Source organism: Asterias rubens, chromosome 17 (assembly GCF_902459465.1).
Source record: "Asterias rubens chromosome 17, eAstRub1.3, whole genome shotgun sequence".
In the NCBI taxonomy this organism is placed as follows: Eukaryota; Metazoa; Echinodermata; class Asteroidea; order Forcipulatida; family Asteriidae; genus Asterias; species Asterias rubens.
Window position 1 is genome coordinate 7484607 of NC_047078.1, and position 16631 is coordinate 7501237.

At 38.3% G+C, this 16631-nt stretch overlaps 1 protein-coding gene across 5 annotated transcripts in view; it reads right to left on the minus strand.

Annotated features, from left to right (window-relative positions):
- The window catches only part of LOC117301478 (roundabout homolog 1-like), a 74822-nt gene that overhangs the window by 37992 nt on the left and 20199 nt on the right, over positions 1 to 16631 (minus strand). For all 5 annotated transcript variants that reach the window (XM_033785500.1, XM_033785499.1, XM_033785498.1 and 2 more), the window contains exon 3: positions 996 to 1185. In XM_033785500.1, the coding sequence (XP_033641391.1) occupies positions 996 to 1185 (190 nt within the window). The remainder of the gene's footprint in view (positions 1 to 995; positions 1186 to 16631) is intronic.

Here is a 16631-nt window from a genome sequence, read left to right on the forward strand (position 1 = left end):
TGTTTTAAAGGCAGTAGACACTATTGGTAATTACTCAAAATAATTATTAGCATAAGACCTCACTTGGTAACAAGTAATGGGGAGAGGTTGATAGTATAAAACATTGTGAGAAACGGCTCCCTCTGAAGTGACATAGTTTTCAAGAAAGAAGTAATTTTCCACAAATTTGATTTCGAGACCTCAGTTTAGAATTTGAGGTCTCGAAATCAACCATCTGAAAGCACCCAACTTCAAGTGAGAAGGGTGTTTTTCCTTTCATTATTATCTCCCAACTTCAATGACCAATTGAGCTCAAATCTTCACAGGTTTGTTATTTTATGCATATGTTGAGATACACCAAGTGAGAAGACTGGTCTTTGACAGTTACCAGTAATGTACAGTGTCTTTAAATGTATTCATTAAATATTCCTTGCAGAGAGAGATGACTTAATGTGATGTTGGTGAGTAATTTGTATGCAGTAGCAGACAGATGAGCCTTCATCCTGCAGACATGCAGGGACCAAAAATGGCAGGTCATTAAGCAACCCCTTTACACTTAAAGGATTAGGGTACGTTCTGAACACAAAACACAATGTTTCACAGATTTACATTAAACTTACAGGGTTTGAAGATAATGATTAGAAAGCTTCCCTTCAAATGTTACTTGCTGAGGTGCTGTAGTTTTTAATAAAATGCATTAAACAATGCCCCTATTGACCCAATTCACCCGACGTCATTATCAGAATAATCTGGCATGCGCCATTTTGGTGGTCAATGTCAACGTGTGTTATTCAGTAAAGTGCGCATTTTAGGCAACGCAGCGTTTACACGTAAACCTATTTACCACCGACATGGTGAGTGTGGCATCAGTTGCCGCGTGTGACGGACGTGCAAGGGGTCAATATCCCAAGCCAAATAAAGTTTAAAATAAAATGAAAACAAAATCACAGGTGTCTAAAATATTATTGTTCACATGGAAACACAATTGTATTTGACAAATACTTATGTATACTTACACGTGACTTCTAACGTTGCGTTATTGCTGTAGGCTTCGCCCAGATAGTTGGAGGCTAAACATTGATACGTTCCGACATCGGCATTGCCTTTACTATGAATGACTCTAAGGAAGAACAGTTCTCCAGCGGTAAGAATAGAGCGATGAGTATCTCCTAATAACAAGTCTAACCTTTCACCATCCTTCAGCCACTGTTAGGAATAAACAAACAAAGTCATACTTATCAACAACATCATCAAATACTGCTTGGTCATAATAAACAACAGATAGGCATGTCAAAACCCCTTTCACACAAGGGAAATTTAGCAAGGGTCCCTTGCTAGATTGTAGCAAAATGTACCTCCCGTGAAAGGACAGCAATTTTTCTACTGTCCAAGTTCCTTTGCAAAATCTTATCAAACATTGCTACATTTTACAATCATGTCATGCTAAAATTAAGCAAGGGACCCCAGTTAAATTTCTGTCGTGTGGATCCCAAAAAACATGGTTCAGCTTATGTTTAATATATGAAAATTTGCTAAAGAATATAAATTTTGGTTTTACCCATATACACCAAATGTGTGTTAGCACTGTACTTTCCCGAGCTCTGCCAAAATATAGGATTCCATTTGCCTCTAGCCACCAGGCAATTAAGGTCGTGGGTTTGAATCCCACCAAAGTAATTGAATTGAAATGGTTTATTGAAAAAAAACGTCATCGTAGCCGGGGGCCGAATTCAAACAATTTTTACAGATAAGAATATTTTACAAATATATGCCTGCCTGTGATTTTGTTTTCAAAGATCTTGGGAACGTACTGAATATACAGTGCAACTGTAATACACATCAATGTATGGATTAAACCAAAATTAATACTCAGCTCATCTTTTTTTCACGGAATTCAAAGTGTTGTAGCAGTTAATACAAATCTGAAAATGGCTTTAAGAGATAATACCAATTTGACGAGACAACGCCTGTTTTGGATGTGTTTAATGACAGCTCAACACATTAATGACTGAGTGCGTTCATGGGTACAGATTGATCAAATGCATGACACTAAAAATTATGTAGGAATCGCTCTAAATTGCCAATGTATGCTTAGTTCATAATTTAAACCACTTAAGGGAATTGGAAAATCTAGCACAATCCGTTTCATGAGTTTTTAACACAAATGTGCTGAAAATGATGGTCATTGCGCGGGCATGCCTGATACTTTACGGAGGCAACGAAGGCGATTGCCTCAGTGCCCCCTGATCATTGCCTTGGTGCCCTTCAAATGCTCTAGTAGAAATATACAATATTCTCATAGGGTGATGTCCTTTACCAAAAGGAGAACAAGCCTTGGTGCCCTTGCCCCTTTCAAAATGAAGTAAACAGGCCTGCAAGCCTTGAGTACCTTGTTTGGTAGATACGTGCGCTATATAAGACCTTGATATTATTATTATATTATTGTGAAAAGAATTCGTGAAGATCACAGATTTACATTAAACTTACAAGAACTAATAATAACGATAGAAAACATCCCTTGAAATATTTTTGTCTGAAAAGTCGTATTTGATGAGAAATAAATAATCTAATTTCGCGTTTGGAGTGTATCGCTCAGTGAGCGTTTTACTAATTTGTTTTTCGCATCGATTTCATTCAAAATGAGTACTCGGATTTTCACCATTTTCTTGTGACCCAGATGGCCAACCGCTCTCAAACTTTTACAGGTTTGTCACTTTATGTATGACATAAAGTGCTTACACTGCTAGCAACTGTTTTGTTAGCATAACCAATTCGGTAATGTTCATTTGAATTAAATATAAGTCTAATGTATGTTTTGGTTGTGTCACACTACAGTGTATAAAAAGTAGCATATAAAAAAATACAATATCTTGGTCGTATGAGGTTAACTTAATTGTATAGGGTCAGCGTTTTGAATGAAGGTAGGATGTGTATTACAAAATGAATGCATGTTGCATGCAGTAAGTTATCCAAACACAAAGCCAGCTTAACAATGATCATCATACATGAGAAAACCACAATATCATGATTGATGGCACCTCCTACAATTGGACTCAATACCTATCAAGGTTTACAAAGACACACAAATGAAAAACCGTTCATTTGGCTGCAGTTCATAACCAAAAGTTGTTTTTTTTTCTGAAAAAAAAATAAACCCCAAAACAGGGTGTGGTAAAAGTCATTCCTGCTACGGACACGGATATAATAGTAATATCAAAGTCCTATAAAGCGCATGTATCTAATAAACAACATACTCAAGACGCTGATATGGAACTTTTCTGCGTGCAATTTCGACCATCTCCATCCAATTCTGTGAAACTCATAACAAGTTTTGCTCTATTTGTAGCATTTCAATTTGAGTCAAAACATATTTTCAAGATATACTTGATTTCCAGTGTTATAGATCAATTAACATGCAAAAATAGTTAAAGGCATGACAACAAAGGTAGCTAAAGTTGCCTATTCCTAACCCCCCTCCCCCATTCCTTTCCTGGTCTTGAGCCAAGTCATACCAGAATCCATGTCCCAAGAGACTGTGGTCCAAGTCACCTAAAAATTGACTCAAGAGTAGACCGGTCTCAAGTCTGAAGTCTGAGACCAGCCAGACTCGAGTCCTCCAAGCACTGGTCTGCACAAATTCTCAACAGATCCAAAATACTGACAAATTTGAAGGGCTGCAATGAAGCACACCTGAGCAAAATGTTCAGGAATGTGCATTATCACTCCATGGTCATTGTCCACTCGTTGCCAATCAATCAATCAATCAGAGGGAATTTATATTGCACCGTAGTCAACCAAAGTTGATCCAAGGCGCTCAAGACAGTTGGATGAAGTTAATGCTGATACACTTGTTGGAATAGAAAACATTTGAGGAGTTTCTTGAAAATGTGAAAACATTTGAGGAGTTTCTTGCCCAGGTCTACATAATGTGCTGTACATCAGCAAGCAATATTGAGTTTTCGTTTTCGCCGATGGATGGTTCTGCGACGGATGGTTCTGCGACGAATGGTTCTGCGACGATAGTGATGACATTTGGCATCATCTGCACATGCGTCGGCTTTGAAGACGATCGTCCCCAAATGTCAACAACAGTACTTGGGATGAATCTACGTTATGCTGAAAACGACAACCTCGGCTGATAACTACATACCGTCGCAGAACCATCCGTCTTTTAAATCGAAAACTTCCTATTATCTTGACATACAAGGACCTTAAAGCCGATGATATGAACAGGTGTAACCAAAGCCTGTTTTGAACACTGGATAAGCTTATCGCATCTACGCATGGTTAAGACATGTCTAACACAGGACAATAGGCAGAAACTGCATTATAATCTGAATCTTAGCGAACAAGAGACAGTCAGACATCTTGATTTATATGTACAGTAGTCACGTCTAGACAATCCAATTATCATGTAATGAACATAATGTACAGGCTTTATAAATATCACAATAACAGGCTTTCTTCTTGTCCAAATTCTGCCATAAACAAAACTCACAATTCAATTTGTGATCACATTGAGCTGCAGTTACTGAATAGCCTAGTGAATCACACTAAAGCCCTTTCATCATAAGCAAGGGTCCCTTGCTAAATTGTAGCATGGCTGTACAATTTAACAAAATGTACCTTGTGTGAAAGGACAACAATTTGTTTCACCTGTCCAAATTCTCTTGCAAAATCTTGTCAAACTTTGTTACATTTTACAACCATGCTAAAATTAAGCAAGGGACCCCCGTTAAATTGCTGACGTGTGAATAGCACTTAAGCTGACAGTTACTGAGTGCTGGATTGTTATCCATTCAATGGCAAATGCAATATGGAGACTTCACAACTAATCCTATTCAGATTTGTCATTTATTTTTCAACCATCCCTATTCAGTATGTAAATTATAGTGAATTCAATTACACTTTAGTCTCCTGGAAAACTGTACATGTAACTCACTTCAATGACGTCATCTTCTATTCGATCAAAGTTACAGAACACATGAATCAAGGATTATTTGATGATCTACTGTCAAACCAGAGACCTATATTTTTACATATTGATCAATTATCTAGCCACCATTATATTCTTTATCAGGAATAGACTATCTAGCCACTATTATATTCCTTATAAGGAAAAGACGTAGGCTAATCATGGTGAAGCCATCTTGAATTTCTCCCATTGATATGAATGTTATTACAAAACCGAGGCTGGAAGAACAAAATAGTCTGGTTCCTATTTGCAAAATGATTGTCAGCATTCTTTATTGTTATTTGATCTGAGGAACATGACCAAGATGGAGGCAACATGATAAGGAGATGCTCTTATGAAAGAGACCAATGCCCCACTGATATAAGAGATGTTACATTTGCATCGCGGATAAAATTTAACATCTATTATATTGTTGCGGTACCCGCGCTGCCAAAACATAGGATTCAAACTGCCTCTAGCTAGCGGGCAACCTCGGTAGTCTAGTTGGTAAGACACTGCTCTAGAATTGCGAGGGTTGTGGGTTCAAATCCCATCCGAGTAATATGCCTGTGATTTTTTTCACAGGACTCAGGTAAGTACTGAGTATACAGTTCTAGCACACATCGGTGTATGGGTACAATTCAAAATTAATGCCCCTACTCTCATGTTGTAGCTACAGCCATAGTCCAAGACATACATAGTACATGTCGTCCTAGTTGCTATACATAGTCTACTTGTCCGGCCCACACTATATTTCAAGCTACACATGTAGCATACATGTAAGAGGTTTTATTTTAAGCCAACAAACAAATTTTGAATTTATGTTGGGGGGCAAGAATTTATGAGCATAACGAACAGCTGCATAGAACAAAATCAGGAATGACTTTTACCATACTTATACATTGACCCATGCAACTCACACACTTCTGATATATATTGACCTGGTGTGATGAGCAACTGACAGTCTCTTCACACAAGAGCAATGTAGCAAGGGTCCCTTGCTAAATTGTAGCATGGTTGTAAAATCTTAAAATGTACCTCGTGTCAAAAGGACAACAATTGTTTCTCCTGTCCAAGTTCTCTTGCAAAAATCTTGTCAAACAATGCTACATTTTACAACCATGCTAAAATTAAGCAAGGGACCTCAGTTATACTGCTTTCGTGTGAATAGCACTTTTCTGTATGACCATCATCAGACATACATGTACCAAAGTACCTTGCTAAAATGCCAAGATCTCCGTCACCCATGGCAACAAGAACATCATACTAATCCGTCCTACTCAGTGCATCTTCTTCCCACCTGCTATGTCAGCACGACACACAAACAACGCCCTAACACAAACAGCCTACATAAATTGTCAAACACATCAAATTTTCATACAGTGTGACGTTCAAATCATGGATATGTATCCAAGGAAAACAAAACTGGGCTGTATTCAAAAATACAGCGATGAGCTTTCTCTATGATTTAAAGGCAGTGGACACTGTTGGTAACTACTCAAAATTATTATTATCTTCTTGATTACGAGTAATTAGGAGAGGTTGGTAGTAAAAAAAACATGGTGAGAAACGGCTCCCTCTGAAGTAACATACATGTGTAGTTCTCGAGAAAGAAGTAATTGTCCTAAAATTTGATTTTGTGACCTCAGATGTAGGTCTCAAAATCAAGCATCTGAAAGCACACAACTTCGTGTGACAAGGGTGTTTTTTCTTCCATTATTATCTCGCAACTTCGACGACCGATTGAGCTCAATTATTTTTAGGGTTTTGTTATTTTATGCATTGTTGAGATACACCAACTGTGAAGACTAGTCTTTGACAATTACCAATAGTGTCCAGTGACTTTAAATCACTTAAATAAAGCTAATTAATGCATTCAATTTGTATTGAATTGACACAATATGGCAGCGAAGAAATAAAGATATGGCGGGAAAATGTATAACCATTGTTTAGACTTGACGCACGATGGTTCTAGACCAATGAAATTGCACGAAACGAGGTGTATTCTGACATGCATTGAATTTACTGTGTTGTGGACGTGTACATCTAGTCGGGTACAGCATAGAGCAAAGACCCAGATAGGCCTAGGTGCATGAAAAGTCCATGGAGGTAGAACTCCATGAATAGTCAGACATACATTATACCTTCACATACTCAATATGACCAGGTGCAAAAAGGAACACCCTGTGAATCACTATGCACCCCTTCTTGTTTTTAGTCCACATTCATTTACATACTTTGGTCTTGTATTGATTGTGCACAATGGTTGAGGATTACTCAATGTGTCTGAAACGATCTTTAGAAAGATGGCTACGGCGTTGCATTTAGTATGACAAACTGTTCTTTCTCTTGGTCGGGTCCTTCCCTATGGAACTCACTCCCCATCAAACAGTTTCAAGAATGAACTCAAAAGCCATCTCTTCTAATCAGTTGTTTCTCCTTGTGATTTTTGTTTTGTTTTATTTGTTGCTAGATACTAGCTTTGAAAAGCCCGGTTCATACTTCCTGCGAATGCGAATGCAAAGTGAATTTGAAGTGAATTTGTCGTCACAACCCTCCTTTCGCAGCGATATTCGCAAGTGAGTTGAGCAGAGTAGAACTGCTGCGAATTTTTTGCTGCGAATTTGTGATGTCAACATTCGTATCGCATTCCGCAGGAAGTATGAACCGGGCTTTAGGGTTCCCGCGCCAGGAGTGTCACCTGTGACAGACATGGTGCATTATAAGTTTTTCTATATTATTATTATTATTAAGTTAAGTACTAAATTTTCCATGCTCTTTTACCAGGGCCAAAACTTGTCCTACCCAGTCAACATTTTGACTCAACAAAATAGCCGACCATGTTTCGACGTAAAAGGAAAACCATTCAATTTACAGGCTTGTCTGTGTGGATCATTATAATCTACATTTAAATTACTTATAACCATTATGCATTATCTATATAACCATATGCATTTCATAACAAACGATTTCAAACTCTTTTCACAGACCAACTCGACCAATCCAAGGCAACATATTCCTTTAAGTACTAATGTTCCTTGCTCTTTTACCGGGGCAAACAACCTGTCCTGCCCAGGAATGTGATCCTTAAGTACTAATGTTCCTTGCTCTTTTACCGGGGCAAACAACCTGTCCTGCCCAGGAATGTTATCCTGAAGTACTAATGTTCCTTGCTCTTTTACCGGGGCAAACAACCTGTCCTGCCCAGGAATGTTATCCTGAAGTACTAATGTTCCTTGCTCTTTTACCGGGGCAAACAACCTGTCCTGCCCAGGAATGTTATCCTGAAGTACTAATGTTCCTTGCTCTTTTACCAGGGCAAACAACCTGTCCTGCCCAGGAATGTTATCCTTAATTACTAATGTTCCTTGCTCTTTTACTGGGGCAAACAACCTGTCCTGCCCAGGAATGTTATCCTGAAGTACTAATGTTCCTTGCTCTTTTACCGGGGCAAACAACCTGTCCTGCCCAGGAATGTTATCCTGAAGTACTAATGTTCCTTGCTCTTTTACCAGGGCAAACAACCTGTCCTGCCCAGGAATGTTATCCTGAAGTACTAATGTTCCTTGCTCTTTTACCGGGGCAAACAACCTGTCCTGCCCAGGAATGTTATCCTGAAGTACTAATGTTCCTTGCTCTTTTACCGGGGCAAACAACCTGTCCTGCCAAGGAATGTTATCCTGAAGTACTAATGTTCCTTGCTCTTTTACCGGGGCAAACAACCTGTCCTGCCCAGGAATGTTATCCTGAAGTACTAATGTTCCTTGCTCTTTTACCAGGGCAAACAACCTGTCCTGCCCAGGAATGTTATCCTTAATTACTAATGTTCCTTGCTCTTTTACTGGGGCAAACAACCTGTCCTGCCCAGGAATGTTATCCTGAAGTACTAATGTTCCTTGCTCTTTTACCGGGGCAAACAACCTGTCCTGCCCAGGAATGTTATCCTGAAGTACTAATGTTCCTTGCTCTTTTACCAGGGCAAACAACCTGTCCTGCCCAGGAATGTTATCCTGAAGTACTAATGTTCCTTGCTCTTTTACCGGGGCAAACAACCTGTCCTGCCCAGGAATGTTATCCTGAAGTACTAATGTTCCTTGCTCTTTTACCGGGGCAAACAACCTGTCCTGCCAAGGAATGTTATCCTGAAGTACTAATGTTCCTTGCTCTTTTACCGGGGCAAACAACCTGTCCTGCCCAGGAATGTGATCTGTACATACTAATGTTACTTGCTCATTTATACCACGCCTAAAAGCTGTCCTACCCTGGCATGTGATCCTTACTAGATCTATTTACATTGTACACATATCTGACCTCCACATTACACAGTCACTACTTTGCTTTCTTTTTAACTTTGGTTCTACTTTCTACATTTTGGGGATAATGATCACAACGTCCATGGTGAGAGATATTTGATCCACGGAACCCTAGAAGGACCTCTCTACAGGTAGTAGAGAATGAAAGCAGAAGAATAGGTTGATGAGTGGTATTGGATGTGTCTTGGGAATAGGTTTGACATGACAAGCCCTCTGGCTGAGTATACAGCTGCAACCATAGTATGCAGCTTCCTTCAAGAATAGTAGTCATCAAGTTCAAGTAGAGACTTCACAATTTCACTACAAGTTTAGTATTTCATTTTTACTCTCAAGTCAAGAATTCAAAGGTGGAGTCTCAGTTTTTAGTCACATATCCAAAAGTGCTTTTCACAAGACAGCAATTTAGCAGGGGGTCCCTTGCTAAGTTTTAGCATGGTTGTAAAATGTAGCAATATTTTTACAAGATTTAACAAGAGACCTTCTACAGTACACAAATTGTTGTCCTTTCACACAAGGTATATTTTGGTAAAATTGTATAACCACGCTCAAATTTAGCAAGGGACCCTTACCACGCTCAAATTTAGCAAGGGACCCTTGCTAAATGGCTCTCATGTGAAAGGGACTTAAAGGATTTGGGTACTTTTTCAAAATGTCCACAGATTTTATACCATAATAATATACCACAACTGGTTAATACCACAATGAGCTGATGCTCATTGTCCACAAAGCTCTTAATGGCAAGGCTCCCCACTACATTTCTGAACTGCTTCAAGTTTACACTCCATCAAGAAATCTTCGATCAAGTTCTATGCTTCTCCTCATTGAACCCAAGTCTCGACACTCATGGGGTGACAGGTCTTTTTCTTCAGCCGCGCCACGCATCTGGAACTCTCTACCACTTAATCTTCGATCTTGTCTTTGTACTGCAAAATTCAAGTCTCTTCTCAAAACTTATCTTATGTCACAGGTTTTCAATGACTAATTTTGTTGTGTCTGTTTTTTTCTTTGTGTTGTGTTTTTGTTTTTGTTTTGTTTTTGGTTTTACTGCGCCTTGAACACCCAGCAGGGTGGATATGTGCGCATTACAAGTCTTATTATTATTATTTATTATTAATACGTTTTTACATGCTAGAACTTAAGACAACAATTATTTATGTGACATTGTTTTACTCATTTCTCAAAAACTACAGCACCTCAGCAAGTAATATTTAATATTTTAAGGGAGGCTTTCTACCAGCATTATCTTCAAGCTGTGTGAGTTTAATGTAAATCTGTGGACATTGTGTTTTGTGTCCTTCCAAAAAGTACCCCTTTGACAACAAGTTTGGTCATTCAAAACACAACTTGAATTGAATGAAGGGTTACGATAGCAACATAACATTCAGACAGGTTTCAAAATCTAACCTTGGTACCTTTAATGGAGACATTTCAGATGTTAGTGGGGCTTAGTATTGTCATTGTATAATACTTGGTATTTATTGGGAATCTGCTATAGACCTTTCTTTTGTTGATAAACAAACCGCCTTGGTTGGCATGGTCGGCCGAATGTTAGTAAAACACTAAATTGTAAAAACAGATGTTTTAACAAAATTCAACATTTTCTGCAAACTTTCAATTTAACAAAAACCCTCTCATAATTAATTGTTTTGTTTTAAACAAAATCAACAAATTTGGTAACATTGTTACCAAAATACGCGATATTTTCTTGATTTGCACTTATGGCTTTCCATAGTTTTCCAATCTGGGTTGGCAAAAACTTGGGCGGTGACGTTGCAAAAGAAAGGTCTATACATCATTTTACAAAAATACACATACAATGTCAACACTCTCTATCTGTATTTCTGGTATTCTAAAAAGAAATGGACTTATGTATGCATGAATTCCTATGCAGGAAAGCAAAACACCGTTTCACTTAATCCTTCCGGAGTACTGAATACATATACCTGTATATATTACATGTTTTTATAGTCACTCTGTGTGGCACATCTACTCAACCAAAGTAGTAGGTATTTTATGTGACTGCAGGCCTCTATGCTTTGTTTTTGAAAGGGCAAGGGCAAGGGCACCAAGGCATTTTCTCGTTGGTAAAGGGCACCCTATGAGGAAACTGTCAATTTCTACAGAGCATTTCAAGGGCACCAAGGCAATGACCATAGGGCATAGAGGCAATCGCCTACGTCGCCTCCGTAAAGTATAGACCTTAATCACGCTGTCACCATCTTGGTCATGTTCCCTGTTACCAATAACAGTGATGAATGCCAACATTCATTGCGCGTGGCACCAGACTATTATTTCGTCTAGCCTCAGTTTGGTTACAATGAGTTGGAATGGAGTAAAATCAAGATGACCACATAGTGATAAAGGTCTACACAGGCCTGTGTCTGGGAAGTTGGCTTGTCAATCTTGATATTTCAGCCGAACTAGAGGGCGCACTGGTGAAGCTTCTTGCACAAACGCGACGGGACCACAAGGAGACACGCGCGCGCCATTCTGTACGCGCGTTGAATATGAAGTACACGTTAGAGTTTGTGTTTAATGAACGCTACTCGATGCTGTTTTGTCAACTTACAAAAAGGCCGCACAAACACCCGCTGTGCGAAGCCTGTTTCGTCAACTTAGAAAATGGCCGCCTGCGCGCATGCCGGGTCGCGTATATAGGCCAGTGTGCCAGTTCTTATATAACTCTATGGTCGATGCAAAATTGAATTGAATAGAATATAAATCAGAAAGGGGTTTTCTTCAATAACTGTTTAGGCAGCAGGTCTCTAATGGGATCCTTGTGATTATTGTTTCTTCAATACTGCCCTTCAATAATCACTTACTCTGTCTTCATTATCAAACTGATTCGATTAATTTCATACACCTCTGGGAAATATAAAAAAATACTAGCTTTGTCTTGGATGAGTCTTTTGGCTAAGTAAAAAGCTCTCTAAGTATTTCCAGCGGCAGAAAGAAAGTTAATCAGGTTAAATGCAGTGCGGTGTCAGTTTGAATATTTCAGTGGTTGAGTCACCGTCTCCAGGCTGCATATTATGGTCAGTAGACACTTAAAATGGCTTGGGTTGAATGCTTGGCTGGATTTAGTATCGTCTTAAATTTACCATTGGTAAAGAAGGTCTGTAACCCTTGCAAACTACTTTGCTTTTAACTCTTAAACTGCATCTAACATTTGCGCCAATGATTGTCTACTTGCATGATCATTTATGACAGATCAAACCATTCACGTTGCTACATGTAGGCCCCCACCCCCTATGTGTTGTCTCCAATTCACGCCAAGTAAAATACTTGATCTTTTAAAATGGTTTTACCAAAGATTTATGGGGGGGTTTTCTCAGGGTTTTATTTTTTTTTTTTCAGGGAAAAAAACATATATTATCCATAAACAAGAAAGTCTTAAAATCAAAATTTTCCAAAATATCAAGACAAGCGTGACAATGAGAACTGTCACTCTAATCTGAAAGTATTCACGCTCAACAAATCAGTAAGTTTTTTTTATACAAACAAAAACTTGTAAGTAGGCCTAATTTTTTATAATTCAAAATGTGTTTCTATGTACATAAATTCTACACATTCAGTACAAAAACTATGCACTAGTATTACCTTACAGACTAATCAAAATTATCTGTTTACTTTGTTTAAAACAAAGTTCACAACAGTGATTAGTTGCGTATAATTAACCAAGTAGGTCTTAAGCCTACACGTTGTTAATTTTTTGAGAATTATTCAGGTTGATCTTTTCCAGTGCTTTGAATTAAAGTTGTACGCATGAATCTTTAATATTTGATCCATGGGAGTAAATTGGAGAATAATGGGAGTAGGCCTACGTACATGTTGTTAAAGCAATCGCACAACATCGGCAAACAATATTGTCCAAAGGCCCACACTTGGAGTATCACAACTTATATATAAAATAACAAACCTGTGAAAATTTAGGCTCAATCAGTCTCGGAGTCGGGAGAAAATAACGGGAAAACCCACCCTTGTTACCGCACGTTTCGCCGTGTCATGACATGTGTTTAAAACAAATCTGTTATTCTCGATATCGAGTATAGATAATTGTTTTAATGTTTTCTCAAACAGTAAAGCATTTCATGGAATAATATTTCAAGGGATTACCTTCTGTAAACCCTGTAAGTTATTAGTAAATCTGTGAAATTTTAATTTTTGTTCCGTTCAGAAAGTGTCCAATGGCTTTAATTGTGTGAGAATTATTCAGGTTTTTCTAATCCAGTGCTTTGATTTTAAATAATACGTATACATGTTTCTTTAATATTTGAAACTTGTTTTTCTCTTTTTCCTTCGGAGTAATTTGGAGAATATTGGGAGAGTAAGGTAAAAGCAGTGCGTTGTGAGGGCATGGTGAATGAGCTGCTTGCAAGATAACTAGTCCAAGCTGACTCTCAGCGGAAAAGCAAGCCAGTACTACACATGAAGAAGCAATTTGAGGAAGGATTATGTGGAACCTGTGAAATCAGCAGTGGATGAAAGATAGCATAAGGGGCTTGCAGAGTTGGCGACACTGAGAGAAGTCTCTCAGGTCAGTTTGGACTGTCGTCGGTCGAGAGAGGTAGCGTCGGTCGAGAGAGGTAACGCAGACGTCGCCATGGCGTGTCATATCAGAACTTGTTTGTTATTCAGCTCCCAAATATATATCAACTGCAGTAGTATTTCAAAAATGCATCAACTTTATGTGGTTTTTGAATTTAGTGTCCTTAAAGGCAGTGGACACTATTGGTAATTACTCAAATGATTATTAGCATAAAACCTTACATGGTAACGAGTAATGGGGAGAGGTTGATGGTAAAAAACATTGTGAGAAACGGCTCCCTCTGAAGTGACATAGTTTTCGAGAAAGAAGTAATTTTCCACGAATTTGATTTCGCGACCTCAAGTTTAGAATTTGAGGTCTCGAAATCAAGCATCTGAAAGCACACAACTTAGTGTGACAAGGGTGTTTTTTCATTCATTATTATCTCGCCACTTCGACGACCGATTGCGCTCAAATTTTCCCAGGTTTGTTATTTCATGCATATGTTGAGATACACCAAGTGAGAAGACTGGTCTTTGACAATTACCAATAGTGTCCACTGTCTTTAAGTCAACGAACACAAACATCTTGTTCCTTAAATTTGAGTCAACATTTTTGGTAGAAGGGTTCAATGGGTTGAAATAATCTTCTTCTTTTTTAAATTAGTTGTGGAACACGTTCCTTTTAAAATGGTTGATACTTGAAGGGTCTGAATAATTGTAGGTAGAACTTTTTTCCCTCAAAGTCTTTCTAAAATGTAAAACCAAATAAGGTTGGGAATTTGTTAAGCATGTCAGGTGTATTCTAAACCAGATTTATTTTTTTGTTTTCCTCCCAAGCTGCAGAGCTGAAATGAAAGTTAAAAATAGCTGGTAGATTGATAAGCTCTTACCTTATGGGACATGCATAAAAACTGAAAAGGTCACGTTATTGGCATAATGAGGTAGGCTGGAGTTTCTCTCACAACAGAGCGACTTATGTTAGAATGCCCGTCAAGTGAAATCCACTGGAGTCTCACTAGGGACGGGAGATTTGAGTGCAGTATGCACAATGCAATGCACTAGGGAACAATTGACCAGTCTTTCTATAAAGGTGAGTAGCATGCAATGGATGGAGAAGGCTTCATAATGGATCATATTCTAACTAACTCAAAATACCAACATACGTGTACGCTCCAACAACACTTCCCCAGCTACGTTATTATGTGTTTTCTAAAAGAAACTTGCTTATTCTGCTTCTCACATTTTGTTTTCTTTTTCTGCATGCTTTCTTACCCCGTTCATGTATTTCCACTTCACTGCTTACGTTTCACTTGGTTACTTGTTCATGTTTGTTGTGTTGTCATTTAGCCTTCGAGAAAGACTCTGCTAGGGTCAAAACGTCAGGCCGTTAACTATTAACAATTGTTTTATAATAATATAATTTTGATATTTTTGTATAACAGTCATCTTACATCTATCTATCTGGTCTCTGTCATTGTTTTTTGTCCTTGTCCTGCCCAAGTCATTGTCTGTCATAGGGAAACCATAAAAGCACCATGCTTCACTTGTTACGTTATCGCAACTACCCTTTACCACGAAGAAAATGCCTTGGTGCCCTTGCCCTTTCAAAAAACAATGCATACAGGCCTGAAATGGATACACCTACATTTTTTACAATTTGATGCTCTTTCAAGACACAAACAACAGTATAGATTTAATACACCAGAGGTATGCTGTATTCAAAATATATCAATCAATCACTTAAAGTGCCAAAAATTGTCAAAGAGTTGCTTGCTATGCGTCATTCTTTCTTTTCTTAAAGCTTCTGTCTCTGGTTGGCACTGCACATTGATTGTCAATATTGAAGTTTCATTTTGAGCTTCCTGCAGACGGACCCTCAGAGAAGTCCTTGATATTACAAGAGTGTGAGAAGAAAGCTTCTTGTCTGGCTCTTCAATCCCATAAGTGTGTGATTCATTAGGACCTCCTTAGGCCATATCAAAAAAATTACCAGTTAAACGTCTCCTCCCTCCTAGGCCGAATCTTTGTTTTTCTTAATTTATTAATTTACATTTCATTTTTCGAAAAGATTTTCTGTGTATTTCTCATTAAACTTACTAATATTTTAAGAACTACATGAAGTGAAGACTTTAAACTGGAGAATTGGTGGCCAGTTTGAATTATAATGCTTGGCGGCCACCTTCGAAAGAAATAAAAAAAGAAAAAAGACCCTCATCCTCCTCTTTTTGGAAAACCCCAGACGATCAACTATTTTTTTAATTACTTGGCCTTAGAGTATTCCTACCTGGCAGCCTTCTTGTAAGACATCTTACAAGACTTACCCTAAGAGCTATGTGACTGTCAAGTGCCAGCCAGAGAACAGATGAAGGCAAGATCACTTACAGTGATACGACCCTGAGCAGACATGTAGTCAATGTAAAGGCTCAACAAACAAACAACCTGCCATCTAATACACTGTACTGATTTCACTTGATCATCAAATAGCAATATTGTACATTTTGACTGCTACTGTACAGTGCATGGTGTGTTATAAAGATGAGCCAAAACCAGCTGTTTAATGTAAAGCCATTGGACCCTTTTGGTACAGAAAGAAGAAAAAAAGTTCCCAGATTTACAAATAACTTACAGGGTTTACAGAAGGTAGTGGTGAAATACTTCTCTTGAAATATTATTCCATGAAATGCTTTACTTTTTGAGAAAACAGTAAAACAATATCAATTCTCGTTAACGAGAATCACAGATTAATTTTAAACACATGTCATGACACGGCGAAACGCGCGGATACAAGGGTGGGTTTTCCCGTTATTTTCTCCTGACTCCGATGACCGATTAAGCCCAAATTTTCACAGGTTTGT